General features: G+C 52.5%; 10 protein-coding genes across 10 annotated transcripts; 5 read left to right on the top strand and 5 right to left on the bottom strand.

Annotated features, from left to right (window-relative positions):
* Nucleotides 1–1075: 1075 nt before the first annotated feature.
* Nucleotides 1076–2141, top strand: VTN31DRAFT_5014 (uncharacterized protein; the record flags this gene model as incomplete). The annotated part of the gene is made up of 3 exons (XM_069405467.1): nt 1076–1142; nt 1206–1812; nt 1868–2141. The coding sequence occupies 3 exons, from the start codon at nt 1076–1078 to the stop codon at nt 2139–2141; spliced, it is 948 nt and encodes a 315-aa protein (XP_069260527.1).
* Nucleotides 2142–2524: 383 nt separating this feature from the next.
* Nucleotides 2525–3709, top strand: VTN31DRAFT_5013 (uncharacterized protein; the record flags this gene model as incomplete). Its single annotated transcript, XM_069405466.1, has 1 exon — nt 2525–3709. One exon carries the CDS (start codon nt 2525–2527, stop codon nt 3707–3709), a length of 1185 nt encoding a protein of 394 aa, XP_069260526.1.
* A 493-nt stretch (nt 3710–4202) lies between these two features.
* Nucleotides 4203–5378, bottom strand: VTN31DRAFT_5012 (uncharacterized protein; the record flags this gene model as incomplete). The annotated part of the gene is made up of 1 exon (XM_069405465.1): nt 4203–5378. One exon carries the CDS (start codon nt 5376–5378, stop codon nt 4203–4205), a length of 1176 nt encoding a protein of 391 aa, XP_069260525.1.
* A 3196-nt stretch (nt 5379–8574) lies between these two features.
* On the bottom strand, nt 8575–9643 carry VTN31DRAFT_5011 (uncharacterized protein; the record flags this gene model as incomplete). The annotated part of the gene is made up of 2 exons (XM_069405464.1): nt 8575–9420; nt 9494–9643. The coding sequence occupies 2 exons, from the start codon at nt 9641–9643 to the stop codon at nt 8575–8577; spliced, it is 996 nt and encodes a 331-aa protein (XP_069260524.1).
* A 776-nt stretch (nt 9644–10419) lies between these two features.
* VTN31DRAFT_5010 (uncharacterized protein) lies at nt 10420–10698 on the top strand (the record flags this gene model as incomplete). Its single annotated transcript, XM_069405463.1, has 2 exons — nt 10420–10607; nt 10659–10698. 2 exons carry the CDS (start codon nt 10420–10422, stop codon nt 10696–10698), a joined length of 228 nt encoding a protein of 75 aa, XP_069260523.1.
* A 370-nt stretch (nt 10699–11068) lies between these two features.
* Nucleotides 11069–11635, bottom strand: VTN31DRAFT_5009 (uncharacterized protein; the record flags this gene model as incomplete). Its single annotated transcript, XM_069405461.1, has 4 exons — nt 11069–11367; nt 11464–11489; nt 11549–11562; nt 11627–11635. The coding sequence occupies 4 exons, from the start codon at nt 11633–11635 to the stop codon at nt 11069–11071; spliced, it is 348 nt and encodes a 115-aa protein (XP_069260522.1).
* Nucleotides 11636–11983: 348 nt separating this feature from the next.
* Nucleotides 11984–14482, top strand: VTN31DRAFT_5008 (uncharacterized protein; the record flags this gene model as incomplete). Its single annotated transcript, XM_069405460.1, has 1 exon — nt 11984–14482. The coding sequence occupies one exon, from the start codon at nt 11984–11986 to the stop codon at nt 14480–14482; it is 2499 nt and encodes an 832-aa protein (XP_069260521.1).
* Nucleotides 14483–14689: 207 nt separating this feature from the next.
* On the bottom strand, nt 14690–16315 carry VTN31DRAFT_5007 (uncharacterized protein; the record flags this gene model as incomplete). Its single annotated transcript, XM_069405459.1, has 11 exons — nt 14690–14936; nt 15010–15125; nt 15194–15322; nt 15386–15450; nt 15508–15637; nt 15697–15769; nt 15828–15847; nt 15911–15992; nt 16053–16066; nt 16125–16212; nt 16269–16315. The coding sequence occupies 11 exons, from the start codon at nt 16313–16315 to the stop codon at nt 14690–14692; spliced, it is 1011 nt and encodes a 336-aa protein (XP_069260520.1).
* Nucleotides 16316–16345: 30 nt separating this feature from the next.
* On the bottom strand, nt 16346–16822 carry VTN31DRAFT_5006 (uncharacterized protein; the record flags this gene model as incomplete). Its single annotated transcript, XM_069405458.1, has 3 exons — nt 16346–16442; nt 16538–16658; nt 16813–16822. The coding sequence occupies 3 exons, from the start codon at nt 16820–16822 to the stop codon at nt 16346–16348; spliced, it is 228 nt and encodes a 75-aa protein (XP_069260519.1).
* A 68-nt stretch (nt 16823–16890) lies between these two features.
* Nucleotides 16891–17171, top strand: VTN31DRAFT_5005 (uncharacterized protein; the record flags this gene model as incomplete). The annotated part of the gene is made up of 2 exons (XM_069405457.1): nt 16891–16919; nt 16979–17171. The coding sequence occupies 2 exons, from the start codon at nt 16891–16893 to the stop codon at nt 17169–17171; spliced, it is 222 nt and encodes a 73-aa protein (XP_069260518.1).
* Between the last annotated feature and the right edge of the window lie 206 nt (nt 17172–17377).

The raw sequence follows: 17377 nt of genomic DNA, 5'->3' as shown, positions 1-17377 counted from the left end.
TTGCCAAAACGGAAACCTTTGGGGCCCTGCATACTCCGTCCTCGTATGATGCATGGTGGCAGTGTTCTTTCTGCGACTGAGCAACTGGGGAGTCTGCGCAAAAACCCAACATGTGTGTGTCTTTTGCTCGAGCGAGTCAAGCATTTGAAGCATTCAACCTGGCACACAACTTAATGCACTGGCTGGCTCGGATTGGTGTGCTGCGTGTGCATGACTGCAGGTCCTTTTGCAGGACAATCCATCTGCCAATCAGCGCTGCCTGGTCGACGCCTGTCTTGGCCTCTTGGGATTGTCCATGGAAGAGGTCACATTGTCCCTTCGAGCCACAACCTCTACCATCAACTGGCATTGTTCACTGAATGATAGTATTGACTGATTGACTTTAATGCTTGCTGTTCTCGCCTGTTCCCAAGCCATGCATATCATGGCCAGCCCTGCAGAGGCTGGTGAATTGCGATTGATGCAATGCTGCGGTGTAATGGTTGAGATTCCTGCTGATATAAAAGTTAAGTCGGCATGTTTGTAGTTGGTTGAAGGCAGTTTCAACGTCGAAGACATATTCCAGCAGGCGTGGTCAACTTTCTGCAAATGGCAAAAGGACTTTAACATCTTGGGAAGATACTACCTATGTAATGGCCATTCGATCGTCTCAACTCGAACACTTCCGATACTCCCCGGTGTAGACGACTCCGCAGATTACCCGGAGATTATCCATGCTTTTCTGGCAAGCCATAGCTCCAACACAAGGCTACATTCGGCACTCCGCGCTCCATTGACTTTGACGTTTGCACGGATCGTGACCCACTGAGCGAGCTCCTTCACCAGTCATTTGCGATCATCGAGCTATGAATGTGCGCTGTCTTTGTTTCAAAACAGAGAGGCACGCAGCACGGCTCATGTCTATCAAGAAATGAAGGTTAATGCAGTGGGCGTTGATGCTCAATATTTAGCCGTCTGTAGAGCAACAGGACAAGACCCTGTAGAATCGCGAGTATTTGAACCCCCATGATCCCCATCTCACACTGGCAATTGCCATAATCTCTCGGCCCTAATCTCTGTCATCGAACCAAGCAATATGGTCCAGCTGGATGTTGAGAAGACCCTCGCGGAGCTTGAGCTCCAAGGGGTAGCTCTCACTGCAGGTACGTTGATTAGGAGTTCCCTGATGAACCTGAATCTCGTCGCCATCTGACACTCGTTGACAGGTATTGACAACTGGCATACTGTCCCTGTGCCGCGACTGAATATCCCGTCTATCCGTGTCTCCGACGGCCCCAATGGAGTTCGCGGCACGAGATTCTTCAATGGCGTTCCTGCCGCCTGCTTTCCGTGCTCCACAGCGCTCGGATCCACGTGGGACAAGGAGTTGCTGGAGCGTTTGGGAGAGCTGCTGGGAGACGAAGCCCATGCCAAGGGTGCTCACGTTGTTCTCGGTCCAACAATAAATATTCAAAGATCGCCACTGGGGGGACGCGGATTTGAGTCCTTTTCGGAAGATGGGTTGCTATCCGGTGTTTTGGCTGGTCACCTTTGTAAAGGGCTCCAGTCGAAAGGTGTCGCAGCGACTCTGAAGCATTTTGTGTGCAATGATCAAGAGCACGAGTGGATGGCAGTGGATACGATCGTCACTCAAAGAGCCCTGCGTGAAATCTACCTGTTTCCGTTTCAGCAGGCTCTAAAGATTTCTCGGGCAGCCTGTATCATAACGTCCTACAACAAGGTCAATGGGAAGCACGCGAGCGAATCTCGCGAGATCCTAGGCGATATTCTGCGTAACGAGTGGAAGTGGAATGGCTTGGTCATGAGTGACTGGTACGAGCAAGTCCATTTTAAAATCACAAGCTGATAGTACTAACTGCAAGACTAGGTTCGGCACATACAGCACATCGGAGGCAATCATTGCTGGCCTTGATCTTGAAATGCCCGGCAAGACCCGCTGGCGAGGGGGAAACCTAATCCATGCTATATGGTCGAGGGTAGTGCCTGAGCACATCCTCGACGAAAGAGTCCGGAATGTCCTCAACCTGATCAATTTTAAGGACAAATCGGGAATTCCTGAGAATGGGAGGAGAAAATCCTTGATAGAGAAGAAGACCGCAAACTTCTACGAAAGGCCGCAGCGGACTCAGTTGTGTTGCTGAAGAATAACGGCAATGTCCTTCCATTCGACAAGAACAAGCCGATTGCTGTCATTGGACCGAATTCGAAAGTGGCCTCATACAGTGGTGGTGGCTCCGCTTCACTAACTCCCTACTACACCGTGACGCCGTTTGAGGGCGTTGTCAACAATAGCCAGGCCGAGGTGTTGTTCTCCCAGGGTGTATACGCGCACAAGTCACTCCCGCAATTTGGATCGTCGATCAAGACTCCGGACGGGAAGCCAGGATTTACCTTCAAAGTATACAATGAACCGCCAGAAGCCGAGAACCGCGTTTGCGTGGACGAGCTACATCTGACCCAGACATCCGGGACTCTCACCGATTATGAGAACCCCAAGGTGAAGTCACTGACCTTTTATGTCGACATGGAAGGCATCTTCACGCCCGGAGAGGATGGAGTATACGACTTTGGAGTCATGGTCGCCGGTACGGGCCGACTGTACGTTGACGGTGAACTGGTTGTCGACAACTACACGACGCAACGCGAGGGAGTGTCCTTTTTCAACACCGGAACCCTTGAAGAACGCGGATCCAAGGAACTGAAGGCGGGGGTTTCTTACAAGATCCTGTTCCAATTCGGTAGTGGTCCCACGACGAAGTTGGCGAAACGGAACGTCATCGGCGAAAATGCCGGTGGATTCCACTTTGGAGTGGCCAGGCGACTTAATCCGGACGAGTCCATTGCGCAAGCGGTCGAGTTAGCCGCGAAGACAGAGCAGGTTGTCGTCTTTGCAGGCCTCAACGGCGAGTGGGAAAGCGAAGGGAGTGACCGGGAGCACATGGATCTCCCGCCCGGTACCGACGAGCTCATCTCGCGGGTTCTCGAAGCGAACCCCAACGCTGCGATCGTCATCCAGAGCGGCACCCCCGTCACGATGCCATGGGCCGACAAGGCCAATGTGCTGGCCCAGGCATGGTTTGGCGGCAACGAGTTGGGCAACGGCATTGCAGATGTTCTCTACGGCAACGTCAACCCTTCGGGGAAGCTTCCGCTGTCGTTCCCGGTGCGGTTGGAGGATAACCCGGCCTACCTGAACTTTGGCTCTGACCGGGGCCGCGTCCTCTATGGCGAGGACGTCTACGTCGGATACCGGTACTACGAGAAGAAGAAAGTCAAGCCCTTGTTCCCCTTCGGCTACGGACTTTCGTACACTGTCTTCGAGCGCTCTGGCTTGACCTTGGAATCGTCGCCAGAGCAGCCCACCCTCGAAGACGGGGAGACAATCACGGCAACGCTGACCGTGACGAATAAAGGCTCCGTGGCCGGCGCAGAGGTCGTCCAGCTGTGGGTGCGCCCTCCACCGACGAGTAGCATTCAGCGACCTCTGCGGGAGCTCAAGGGATTCACCAAAGTGTTCCTCGAGCCCGGAGCCAGTGAAAAAGTGTCCATCGTCGTCGAGAAGAAGCTGGCGACTAGTTACTGGGATGAGATTCGTCAATCATGGGCCTCGGAGAGCGGCGAGTATGAGGTTCTCATCACCGGTACGGGTGACGAGGTTCTGCGGGCGTCGTTCACCGTGGAGAAGACCAGATACTGGCGAGGTTTGTAGCCTCATTTTGCATGGAATTCTGGACGTGTTCTTGTGGCATCTAGGGCCTACAGGAATGCACGTACTCGTAGTTTTCGCGGAATATAGGAACGCGAAACCAACTGACAAGAATCATGTACGTAGGTAGTTTGGAATGTAGCCCGACTTTTTACTCGCGGACCGTACAGTAAACACTCAGGGGCCCAGGCCGGGCTGTATGGACAGTAGGGGACTTTGATTGCTAACACTTCCGGGTGTTCAGGCATTCAGGCATCCACTACCTATTGGTGCTTTACGTTGTCGTAATCTCGGTAGGGTAGTTGATTGTCTCATGGGCGAAGGTTGCCTCAGTCCCCCAGGCCCTCCCCTCCTATTATTGCTCGTGGTAATCAAGCGTACTGGTCCGGAGGCTAGCCCTAAGGTCCCTAACTAATCGGGCCAACGTGCTGAGACTGTTGACTAGTACTCGGCACTTCAAGTGATCGATCGTTTGTCATCTCTGCGGTTTGCTTCATTACATTTGAAGTCTCGGAGCCCATCGAGCAATAGCGTGCTGAAATTGCTGACCACTCAGCACCTCAAGCGATCGATCGTTTGTAGTCTCCGAGGTTTGCTTCATTGCGTTTGAGGTCGCGTGGCCCATTGGGCTAGCGTGCTGAGATTGCTGACCACTCAGTGCCTCAAGTGATGTTTTGCTCGGAGTCTTCGAGGTTTGTTTTAGAGCAGTTAAGATCACCCGGTAGGAGCAACACATGCCCATATGGTGTAGCATTTCGAGCACGTGGCGCGGTGTACCCAGGGCGTGCAGATACAACCCGAATTTGAGTTGCAATGCATTGGACTTTTTCTTGTGGCGCGTAAAGGCCAGTATCCCAAGAAGTGAGACCAACTCAGTCGAGTTCTTCCAGTCACCTTTTCGGTCCATCAGCGAGGAGAGTAGCTTCAACAAATCAGGACTCTTCTCCTGTACAGACGGGAATAGTGTATCTGGCTTTGGAAGGATCTCTGGCTTCGGAATCTTGTTCTTTTCCTTCAAAGTCTCCATACTACTTGGGCTGGTTGTCGCGAACACCTCATTTTTGCAAATAGATTCCATCTGACTCTCCAGGTCAGGGATCAGACAGTCGACTATGCTGCTTGGATTGCGTTGATCGCTCTTTAATATCGCTTGTAAAGTGGCAGTCTTATCCTCGTCATATAGCGACGTCTTGAATCTTGCTGCATGTCGGTTGAAAACATGACAACTAAAGAGAGTTCGCACCATGTCAAATACTGTGAAGCGATTGCGACGCATTGCCAGCAGCATCTTATGGGTCTTCAGTGCATCGGCTCGCAGTCTCGGAACTGGGATTTGCAAAATCCTGTGGAGGCGTCGTTCATCCGCTTCACTAGCCTTGGGCGTATGGGATGAGGCCTTGGCATTGGTGGCATAGTGTCCCGGTTCAGGCACGGAAGAGTCTAGGAACGTGTCGGAGGAGGACTCACTTGACTCCGACACGTCGTCCCTGATCCCGGATAGCTTTGGGAACATATCGATGGGCATGATATCATCAGTTGGTGGTTCAGAAAGCTCGGAGAAGATTCGGTTGACATTGATACATCGTCCCTGACCCCGGATAGGTCTAGCAATGGGCATGATATCCTCCGCTGGTGGTGCAAAAAGCTCGGAAGTTAGGGGAGAATGATCCATGATTGACACAAAGGTCTGATCCTTCTTTTTTTCTAGGGACAGTATTGTTGAAGGAGGAGTTGAGAAAGTTGGTTTGTCGCGTCTCTCTCGTTCACGATCATAAACAACGAGTGGAGCACAGACGCGTGAAAAGTCAATCGGAAAAACTTCGTTCCGTAAGAAATACAGTAACTTCCTTAACGAGGCTAGCCTATCTGAGTCTTACCTAAGGCTTCCTTCGCAAAATTACCGAGTTCGGCTCAGAGTCCTGCAGAGGAACTATTCAAGTATAAGTATTATCAAAGAACAACGCCTTATGGCCCATGTCCCGTTAGAGTCAGAGGCCCTGAAGGATTGAGGCAAGGCGAACCCGAAGGTGATTGGGGGAGGGAGGAAACCTCACCCTTAGAACTATCAGAGGAAACATGGAGGTCCTTCTCTTCCAGCAAGCGCGAAGCGCTCAAGCTGCCGCGGCTCCGAGCAATGCGAGGCGAGAAGGCTTTAATCTAGCTAGGGAGCGCAACGATACACGAGGTGAGGACAACAGATTCTTGGGATTTTCGACGGGGCGCTCGTCAACAAGATCCAATCTTCGAAGAACTATGGAATAGGTAAACATCGACGCCCTTGGAAACCGCACGACCACCCACAAGTTCACAACAAACGAACGACGATATTTCTCTGCTTGACTGAATTGGCGCCCCGTCAGAGGTTCCTTTCCCTTGTCCTCGCCCCCTGCACCCCTGCAGCCGCTGCAGTGCTCCACTGCCCTCCTTGCGGGTCGAGATAAGAATGTGCCAAGCTTTTGGCCTACTCCTTAGAAGTGAACAGTCATCCTACAGAAGAGATTGCTAGGCTGCCGACTCGCACAGGTTCTGGGACTGGCTTCAGAGGTTGATCTGCCGCTTTGACGCTGTCGGAGCGCTCCTCAGTCGGGACCGGCTTTGATCGTCCGAGGACCGAGGAGGACGCCGACTAGCAGCGCATCGACGCTGTGGTTCGATCTTTGCAAGTGTTGTGCCGCTCTGTGCCAGTAACCGACCGTCATCGCGTATCATCACATTGTGTCGGTTGTGCAGAACTTGTGGCATTGGAATGATAGCAGTTTGCAGTAACCTCCTACGTGCCCTGAAGATGGCGAAATGCATACTTTTACGGAGTACTCCCTTCGGAGTACATTCCAAAGATTGTTACCGAAACCAATATCATGACTTCACAGTCCCTGGTTGATTCTCACCGAAAAGTCTGAAGGTGGCTTACCGAATGCTTTGCAGACTCGGATAAGAAAAAGGCATGTAGATACCTGTAGACCGACGATAGATACATAATCCTCAGTATTTATTGGGCTGAAAACTCCCTGGGCGATGACGCCCAGCAGGAAACCTTCCTGTATACCTCTGGACTATCCACAGAGACTGGTTCTCTCATCCCGTAGAAAGAAACGATGCACTTCTCTCACTTTCATCGCACCCAAGTCCAGGCCCTCACGGCGGGGGCGATCATCCTGGCCACAACATTCTTCTCGCCGACCATGGCGGCGCCACAGCGTCGCGATCTCGAAGAAGCCAGCACCGGCATCGGCTCGGTGACCGTCGTCACTGTGCCGGTGATTCCGACTTGGGCTCCGTCATCGTCGAGCTTACTGTCCTTCATCCCGTTCTCGTCGTCGGTTCCCATCTCGTCATCAATCGCGAAGGAGCACTCTTCTTCTGCTCTGCCATCATCCTCACGCTCCCATTATGCGGTCCAGACTGCCTCTGCGTCACCGTCGCCGGCCGCTCTTGCCAGTCAGCAGGTGAGTACAGTAGCACCTATATCAGCATCGACGGGACGGGGCTCGCCAGAAATGTTTCCTATGCCTGGTTGATCAACGTTCACAAACCAACTGATGTCACAGACATCGCTCCCAATCATCATCCCCAACCTGCCGGATATCTTCAGCATCCCATCCATCTTCACGATCCCTCAATCGGTGGTCATGACCCTGACGATCGACAAACTGCCCGCAAAGGTCGCCGATAACACCGCCGCTGCAATCGTTCCTTCGGCCTCGGCTTCAGCATCCGCTTCAAGCACTGATGGTGCTTCTCCGTCTGATACACCGACCAAGGCGAAGAAAATGGCATGCTCATCGGGCTCCACGCGGAAATGTTGCAGATCAGTCCACAAAGTTGTCAATGCTTTGTTGGGGGTGCTTGATGGCTTGTTCCCAGGTTTGAAGGATTCGACATTGGAGGAGTTTGCAATGGGCATTACTTGTAAGTCTTTTTTTTCGATTCTCTTGCTGTGACGAATGGCCGTAACTGAATTTCATCAGGTACGGAAATGACTGATGATAGCCCTGATTCCGTCTGCGAGCATAACGTCACTTGCTGCTCGGGAAATATCTCGGTAAGTGCTGTGCGGCGAGCTAGTTGTCGTTTTGCACTCTGATTGTGCTTTTTCCAGATCGGGAGTGGTGTGATGAACGCGGATATATGCCGGGCCTGATGATCATCCTGGATGGTGGACATTTGATGTGGTTGATTGTTCTTCTAAGCGTGCATGTCAGAATTTTCTTTCAGAAACGACCTTGTCATGACAAAAGTAGCCTGGAATTACATTGAATGCATCGTTCCAACAAGTCCACTCTGGTCATGTATATCATACAGATGTAGTCACTTCCACCCGCTTCCACTGCCATGGTACCCGCCGGGGGCTCCCCATGGTGGAGGGGGCTGTCCATATGGATTTGGGGGCATCGGAGCCCCTTGCTGACCATGGCATGATTGATATGGTTGAGGAAAGCCCCCGGCACCTGGTGGTATTGGAAGGCCAATACCGTCTTGGGGTGGAGGGGGAGGGGGTATAGGGGGCATAGAGTGTAGCATTGGAGGCTGTTGGGGTTGCTGAGACCATGGTTGTTGTTGTTGTTGTTGATTCTGTGTGGCGATGGGCTGATTCCTGAAATCAGGAGGCGGCGGGGGCAACTGAGAGTTCCGGTGGGGAGGTGGAAAAGAGGGAGGAGGAGAGTACGACTTCGACCGCGACCGGAAGCGCCGTCTCGTTGGACTGGGCGAACGAGAACTCGAGTGGCGGCGTCGACGGCTGCGAGAACGGGACCAACTTCGAGACCTTCGATCGTCGCTGCTTCGGCTGTCGCTGCGCCGTCGCTTGCGAACACCCTCGCCTCGACTTCTGCTCCGCCCTCGATGGCCATCCTCTCTTCTCCGTTTCTTCATTTGGTCGCAGAATTCGCGTGACCAGCCGTAATAGGTGTCGGCATGCAGGACTTTTCCCCCGTTTTCTTGTTCCGGAGGATCGTTTGGCCCATCTCATCAATGTCGATGTCAACATCTTCATCAGCGGTGGCAGAGCTAGGATCGTAGATTCTGTCTGCCTCTTTAAGAAACTTCTTCACCGCATCCACGAGTTTTCCGTCTGCCGGACCTGCCACAAACTGCAAGGGCTTGACTCGATCTGGGCGAATGGGAACGGGCGAACCAGGGATAATATGGGGAATAAAGTTGCCGGCAGGGAGATCGTAGAACGGAGTCGACGGGTCTCCATGGGTGCTGGGCATGATATAGGGTGAATCTCTTTGCGATTCCTTCTGTTGCTCTCCTCCGCCTGAGGAGACACCGGCTGCATCTTTGATCCCACCAGTCGGCCTTTGACTCTTCACCGTTTCGCGTAGCTTTTCTCCATAATCGGCGTCATAGTATCCACAATCCGCCCAGAGATTGAGGAGCTGGCCCAAGCGACGGTGATGCTTTGGATTCTTCTCGCCATCGTAGGAAGCGGCCAGCGCTAGCAGCTCGACGATATGCGGCTGCAGCGCTTTGCTGAAGGTCACGAACGCGCTCGAGTCTCCCTCCGAGTGGTATTTGGTGTGGTGGAGGACATCGTTCAGCAAGTAGAGCACATGAAGCCTCTTACGCTTGCCAGAAGGTCTGGAATCGGTTGCTGGTTTTTGCCCATCTGGGTTGTTGAACGACTCGGACAATGCGACAAGAAACTTGCCCAATCCACCGGCTCTGTTAGACGAAGACACCACGTTTTGAAGGAGCCAATCCTTGCAATTCTAATCGCGCAAACAGCAGGATTTAGTATTAACGTCTCGACCGGCAATACCACAGGACAAAACTAGTTCAGACCTGAATGTTGTTGGGGGTACAGTGCGACAGCGCCTTATCCAGCCGCGAATGAAACTCGGCGATCTCGTCTCTGGAGAGTGACGTGGGATCGGGTCGCAAAAGGCTTGCGGAGAGCGCGGCCTTTGCGATGGCCAGCTGATGGGCGGCCATGATGGCGATTGCGATTCGGCATTGAGTTGGAGACAGCTCTCGCGTCGCAATACTTTAGTTCCTCTTTCACAGCTTCTTTCTCCCTAAAATCACGTGCCTGAAGAGCTACCTACCCAGTATGGTTAGTCACTAAATTCCAGTAGATTATTCCTAAATCAGCAACCATACTTAATGCTGCCTAAGGCAGCACGGGATTCTCTCGGCGGTCGGCGCCGAAAGTGCTTCCCGTCATCTGACAGCCTCCTGAGGTGCTTGTTAATCTGAGCACTCCCATTGGCCAGTCCCCTTGGTCCTCGCCAACAGATCCACTTCGATCCAGAGCTTTATGCCAAATTTCTCAGGCATCACCGCTCTACTAATTCTCTGCTTCAACCTGATGTCTATTTGAGTACCGTCTGCTATTCCATGAACTGCTCTATCTGAGAATCACGGCTTGAATCGCTGTGTCTCCTGCTTCTTCCAAAGTCAAGGTGAATCTCGGTTTGCAATGCTCCCCCTATTTTAAGCAGCAGCAAGAGCCCCGCAAACCCCACAACAGGGCTTACATAACCATTTCCTCCCCGGCTGTGATCCATCGTCGGTTTAGGGTTCCCGCGACGACGTGATCATCTGGAGAGATGTGGTGCTCGGCAATAGATACGAGTCATAAAACATGCTTGTTCCCAGTTGACGTGCCCGGAAACTTACAATGCTTTGGTCCATAGGTTCTGATACAACTCTTACCTATCGGACATACCTCTGGAAAGCTCCGCCATTGACACGACCGACCTACGCAGATGGCGGCTATCGCAGTCTCTTCTCGGTTTACGGTGCGGCATTTCTCCGCGCATCGACCACGCCCAGACAGTCGTGCGGGTCGCATGGCAGCTTTGTCCTTTCTGGTCTCGATCGTCGTGCTTCCATTCGTTCCTCCCGCCCTTGAGAGCTCGAGGGAGAAAAGCACGAGCACATCGCATCAGAACAAGTGAGCGGGAAAATGCCATCTGGACAAAAGGTTGTCGCTGACAGTCACTAGAACTCGATCTCACCCTCCACTTTGTTTCCATGCGCGGTGACGGTCGAGAAATCGGTTCATTTCTTTGAAGAATTCACACCGACGATGACGAGACGATGCATCAGCAACCGACAGGGCCTCTAGCACCAATCTATTGACGTATGCTTTAACGGGCCAGAGAATCCTGGCTGCAATCACGTTGCATTTCTCATGACACCACCATCGATGAGGATTCCCCGTACTTCAATCATGTGCTGACTCGGGATTTGCCGTCATGCTTCATTCGGACATCTCGATAGAGTTTCACGGGCGCTTGTGAACGGAATTTATTGTCACTGGTTACCGGGCATGATTCTGATTGCAGTAAATAGAAACAATAATACATGGATAGGGTTACCCTTGGACCATCGTCCTAAAACGTACAGGATCTTTCAACTGAATCGGTTCCCGCGGGGCCGCCGAAAAGGTTCCGAAGCCTCGTATTTCGACTTTTCCAGCTCCTTTTCCCTCTCCGTTTCTGGCTCATGTCGCGTCGGCGCAGGGTCTTGACTCGCCTCAGAACTGGGCGAGCCAGTCACGTCTCGGCCACTTGATGCCACCGCCGCGGCTTTTCGGCGATCTTCAGCTTCCATGGCTGCCATTTGCGATTTACGTCTCATTTCGGCCTCGTATCGAGCAGCACGGTCCTCATTGATGGACTTTTTCGCGAAGTAGTAGGCGCCGCCGCCGGCTACCGAGATAGACCAAGTTAGCATTGGAGCTCAGGAAACTTAATAATCGGGTATTCCCGCTAAATCGCATCACAATCACTTGTTGCAGGACTTACCGACACAGAGGGCGCCCCATCCAATCCTAGTAGTTGGAAGATGAGTGCTGTATCCTCGTAGATCCAGAATTGAACCTTGTCTTACCACGTTGATCGTATCTGTGGGGGGTTTGCAATGTCAGCAACATGTCCTAATCATCGAAATGCAAGTGGACAAACTGACCGTGTTCATTTTTGCTGGCCAATGTTAGCTTTACAGCAAGAAGACGTTATGAGAATCTGCAGAGAAGAACCACGGAGAGTGACGTTTGGATCTTCGCATCCGCGCTAACCAAAAATGTTGAGCTAACCAAAAGCGGTTAGTACATTACATATCTGAGCCCTCCCCGGACAGCTGATGAAAGAGACATCTTCACCAAACATCAACGGAAGTAGGCCGAGGATCTTTCCTCATTGTCATTCTCTTGCTGGTTTGCTGGTGGTTTTGCCGTCGAGGCGTACGGCAGCCTCTTAGCGCCCGTCGATATTAGGCGTCCCTCCTCGCGCTCCTTGGCCTCTGCGACACCTTGCCACCGTGGACATGGCTCCAAAGCGCAAAGCAACAGAGGCCGACTCGGCCCGCGCGTCGAAACGTCCGACCCCCGTGCCCAGCAGCACGGAGAGTGTTGGGAGCAGCGATGAGTACTCCGAGTATGAAGAGCCTGATGAGATCCTCAAAGGCGTGGTAGAAAAGTTCTCGCTCGAGTCATATAGCAGGAATAAGAAGAGTGCGATCCAAAAAGAGGATCCTAATTTCGGCTACAAGGACTTCTCATCGCTTCCACTCAAGCCAGACCATGCGAATCGCCCGCTGTGGATCGAGCCCATAAAAGGAACGATTACATTAGAGAGCTTCTCGCCGTTAGCATCACAGGCGCAGGATTTCCTGACGACCATTGCCGAGCCGCTGTCCCGACCCGTTCATATGCATGAGTACCGCCTGACGCTGAACAGTTTGTATGCTGCAGTTTCAGTAGGCTTGGAACCGAGAGATATCATACATTTCCTTGATCGATTGTCAAAGACGCCTCTCCCAGACCAGATCCGATCTGTCATCATCAACTTCACGAAATCGTTTGGCAAGATCAAAGTGGTGCTGAAGCACAACCGGTACTATGTGGAGAGTACAGATCCGGGGATGCTGCAGACGCTTCTTAAGGACGATGTGATTGGCAGTCTTCGAATCCAAGGGTCAGAGGGAATCACTCAACAAGCGGCTCCCACGATGTCTGGTCTTGTGATTCCCGGCACGAAAGATGCCGCAAGTGTAAAACAGGCATCCCAGCAGGCTGGCGATGCCAACGCTCCGGCAAACGGGGTGCAAAAAGAGGATGACCTCTTGGCGACAATTCGGGACGAGGACGACGATGACGATCAAGCGCAGGTTCACAGCTTCGAAGTTCCCAACACGGCTGTTGAGGCTGTAAAAGAGCGGTGTCAGGCCATGGGTTGTCCGGCTCTCGAAGAATATGACTTTCGAAATGACGAGATCAACCCTACGCTAGACATTGACCTGAAGCCCAGCGTGCAGATTCGGAGTTACCAGGAGAAGAGCCTGAGCAAAATGTTTGGTAATGGCCGAGCCAAGAGTGGCATCATTGTCCTTCCCTGCGGCGCGGGAAAGACGTTGGTCGGCATTACCGCTGCTTGTACTATCAAAAAAGGCACGATCGTTCTTTGCACTAGCTCTATGTCTGTGGTGCAATGGCGAAACGAGTTCCTGCGATGGTCGAATATCGATCCGGACGATATTGCGATCTTCACTTCGGACAACAAGGAGAAGTTCAAGAGATCGACCGGGGTCATCATCTCGACGTACTCCATGGTTTCGCAGAAACGGGCCCGGTCGCACGATGCGGAGAAGATGATGGAGTGGTTGCAATCCCGTGAGTGGGGTTTGATGATTCTGGATGAAGTCCATGTCGTGCCAGCAAATATGTTCCGAAATGTGACTTCAGCTATCGCCTGTCAGTCCAAGCTGGGGTTGACAGCGACCCTTCTCCGCGAGGATGACAAAATCAGGGACCTCAATTTTTTGATTGGTCCAAAGCTGTACGAAGCCAATTGGATGGAGCTGGCTGATCAGGGCCACATCGCCAAGGTGCAATGTGCAGAAGTTTGGTGTCCGATGACGACCGAATTCTACGCCGAGTACATGCGTGAAAAGTCAAGAAAGGCAGCGTTGTTGTACATTATGAACCCTCGCAAATTCCAGGCCTGCCAGTTCCTCATTGATTATCACGAGAAACGGGGCGACAAGATCATCGTCTTTTCGGACAACGTCTACGCCCTGGAGAAGTATGCGCTGAAGTTGGGCAAGGCCTACATCTACGGTGGCACACCGCAGAATGAGCGCATGCGGATTTTGGAAAACTTTCAGCACAACGAACAGGTCAACACGATTTTCCTGTCGAAGATTGGCGATACCTCCCTTGACCTTCCCGAGGCCACATGCCTGATCCAGATTTCATCGCATTACGGTTCTCGTCGTCAGGAGGCGCAGCGCCTTGGGCGAATCCTTCGAGCCAAGCGACGGAACGACGAGGGCTTCAACGCCTTCTTCTACTCGCTCGTCTCCAAGGACACGGACGAGATGTACTACTCATCCAAGCGCCAAGCCTTCCTCGTCGACCAAGGCTACGCGTTCAAGGTCATCACGCACCTCCAAGGCATTGAAAACATGGAAGGCCTCGCCTACTCGACGCCCGCCGAGCGACGCGAGCTGCTCCAGGAGGTCATGCTGCAGAACGAGACGTCGGCGGAGATCGAGCACGTGACGGACGACCTGTTCAGCGAGCGCTCCGGCGGGCCGGGCAGCCGCGGTAAAGCCAAGAAGAAGCAGGCGGCCGGCGTGAAGCGCAGCGCGGCGACGCTGAGCGGTCTCGCCGGCGGCGAGGACATGGCGTACGTCGAGTACAACAAGTCGCGCAACAAGCAGCTCAAGGAGAAGGCGCAGCATCATCCGTTATTCCGCAAGATTGCTCGGGAGCAACAGCGTCGGAGGGAGGCCATGCGGGAATTGGGTTACGCTCGGAAATAGACTGAATGATTTCGTTACTGCAGATGTATTTATTGTAGATTTATCACAATGGTTTAGACGGCATATGACCAGAATGCACTGTATGCGCTATTTTTCGAGAATGCAGAGGTTTAAAATATGTCCAAGTTTCATTCCTCTCTATCCGCTATATACCAAACCACCTATATCTATCGGGCGCATTCCGGTATCTGCCAACAGACTAGGCTTCTAGATCCCAAGGTTCACCTTATGGAACTTGGGATCCTGCTCCACAGGGGTATTGAAGATGTTGATGGGCCAGCTGGTGGGCTTGTAACCGGCGGGGATATTGTAACGCTTCTCCTCCTTTGCGAGCGAGTCGACGAGGGCGATCTCATCGGGAGCCAGCTCGACGTCGACAAAGTTCTCCTGGATACGGGGGGTGTTGACGGACTTGGGGATGACGCTGTGGCCGCCGATCTCGGACCAGGCGAGACTGAAAGCGAGGAAAAAGTTAGATCGATAATGAGGTCTTGTTTTGGGGAGGGAAGGGGTGGGGGGTTACTTACACAACTTGCGCCGGGGTGACGGTCTTGCCGGTGCGCTTGGAAGCCTTTTCGGCGGCTTCCTTGATCTCAGGACGAGTGATGATCAGGGGAGCGCCAACGAGGTTGTTGCCAAAGGCCTGTGAGTGGGTTAGGGATATCCACCAGTATAGTATTTTATGAGGTGATGAGGTGCTTGGACACGTACAGAGTAGGCAGTAATGTGAATGCCCTTCTCCTTGGCATAGTTGATCAATGGCGGGTTGGGGAGGTAGGGGTGACGCTCGATCTGGTTGACGGCGGGCACGACGCCGGTGGCCTTGATGATGGCCTCGAGCTGGTAACGGTCGTCAGCATTGCGCAAGCGACAGGATCCGACTTGGGGGTCCGGTTCACATACGTGTTCTTCAGTGAAGTTGGACACGCCAATGGCGCGAACTTTCTCCTTGGGAAGCTGGATCATGGCTGAATGCATTGTTAGCGAGAAAGGTTCGTAATAATAAAAGTCTTGGAGAGACAAACCCTTCCACGTGTCGACGAGGGAGACATCATCGTCGATGTCGACTTGGTTGTTGTTCTCAGGGGACCGGGGGAAGAGGTTGAAGATATCCCCGTTCGACTTGAATGCCACTGGCCAGTGCACCAAGTACAACTGGATATGCCATGTTAAGAGAGGCTGAAGAATCAGTTTTGATGTTCGGGGCGACTTACGTCCAGGTACTCCAGACCCAGTTCGTTCAAGGTGTTGTCCAGGGCACGCGGGACAAGGTCAGGACGATGCTCACTGTAGTTGTCAGCGCCTTATATTGCAGTCGAGTACCCTAGAGTGTTTGGAAACCTACCTGTTCCACAGCTTCGAGGTCTGTGAAGTTCAACCGTGTCAGCCAGGAAGAAATGCAACCGTCTCAAGGAACTTTCGACATACAATGAAGATATCCTCTCGCTTGATGCCGAGCTCCTGGAATGCCCTCCGGATACCTTGACCAACTTCACGCTGGTTTTGATAGCTGGCCACTCTCATCAGCTCCGTTCAAACACACCTTGCGGAAGCATCTCATCCCACATACATCCGTGCAAGATCCTAGATTCATGGAATGTCAATTCGTGCTCCTCCCAGCAATCATGCAATGACGACTCACCAGATGGCGATATCCAGCCTTCAGAGCCTGGAAGACACCCTCGCCGACCTCGCCTGGCTTCGCTTGCCAAGTGCCATAGCCGCGCAGACTGCAAGACAGGTTAGTTGTGTGATTCCGAGCACAACACGGCCATCGACGACGTACGGGATCTCAGCGCCCGTGTTGAGCTTTGCGGTCTTTCCAAGCGACATGGTGACTGATTGAGCTGGTGCAATTGAATTCTACTGGGATTCTTCGGTGTTGCAAGCAGTTGTCGAAGGAAGAAGAAATCGCGTCAATTTACTGGAGGGGCAGGGCCCGAGAAGTACAGTACGAGTCCTTTATACCTAGCCCATTGACAAGGACCTCTGGAGCCTTCTGTGGCTCTGGATGCTCCATTCAGTCTTATTCTCCCATGTCCTCATCTCTCAGACGGATTTCTAATCTCGTCCATGCAAAATCCGGCTTTTGAGACTGCTCCGGAGAGCTGCCGTCCGATCTCCCCCACCCAGAAATGACCAATGACCGGATAATCTTCCGTGCCCCGCCTTTCGGCTAATTCTCCGATCAGTCAGTCGGTCGGTTAATTTGGCCATTCCCTTCTCGGCCGGAACGGGAAAGGGAATTGGATGGTTATTTGCCGCACCCAGAGATCTCGGCGAGCGCTTTTCCTGATAAAGTAATCGCAGTCTCCTCGGTACTTACTTACTGCCCCTCATTTCCATCTCGCCCCTCAATAATCCATGCGCCAACCTGACCCGTGAGGAGTACTTGGGCACAAAGATATATGGAAAGTAGGTTATGGATGAAAGAAATGTAGATCAATCTCCTTCATGCAAAGAATTTTCAAACACTTGTGCTCATGAGATTCACAGGACTCGTCGCTTTCAGTCGATCAGCCGGTTTAGGAAAGGCGGGGCTTTTGGACCCTTGATCGGCTTTGATGTGCGAGAGCAGCGAGATGACGTAATAATACTATGTCAAAGTTCAATGACCAAGCTGGAGGTTGCTGCAGCATTCCAATCTGCCCTGGGAATGTACTGTACATATTTCATGCATGTCGCATGAAAGAAAGTTTTTCCTAGGATTGAAGGACTGCAAGTAAGCCTGTACATTCAGAGCCGAGTCCTGCCACCTGTAACAACGCAGCCGGCGCACATACAAACCCTATCCTCGACTGAATGTTTAGAGTTCTCCAGAATCGAATCATCAACCAACACCCTCCCATCTACCCTTTCAAGCTCCGAAGTAGCATCATCATCAGCCGCCAAGGG

The sequence above is a fragment of the Thermomyces dupontii genome, assembly GCF_041956625.1.
Source record: "Thermomyces dupontii strain NRRL 2155 unplaced genomic scaffold VTN31scaffold_4, whole genome shotgun sequence".
In the NCBI taxonomy this organism is placed as follows: Eukaryota; Fungi; Ascomycota; class Eurotiomycetes; order Eurotiales; family Trichocomaceae; genus Thermomyces; species Thermomyces dupontii.
Note: the sequence above shows the minus strand (reverse complement) of the source record. Positions and strands in the feature narration are given on the sequence as shown.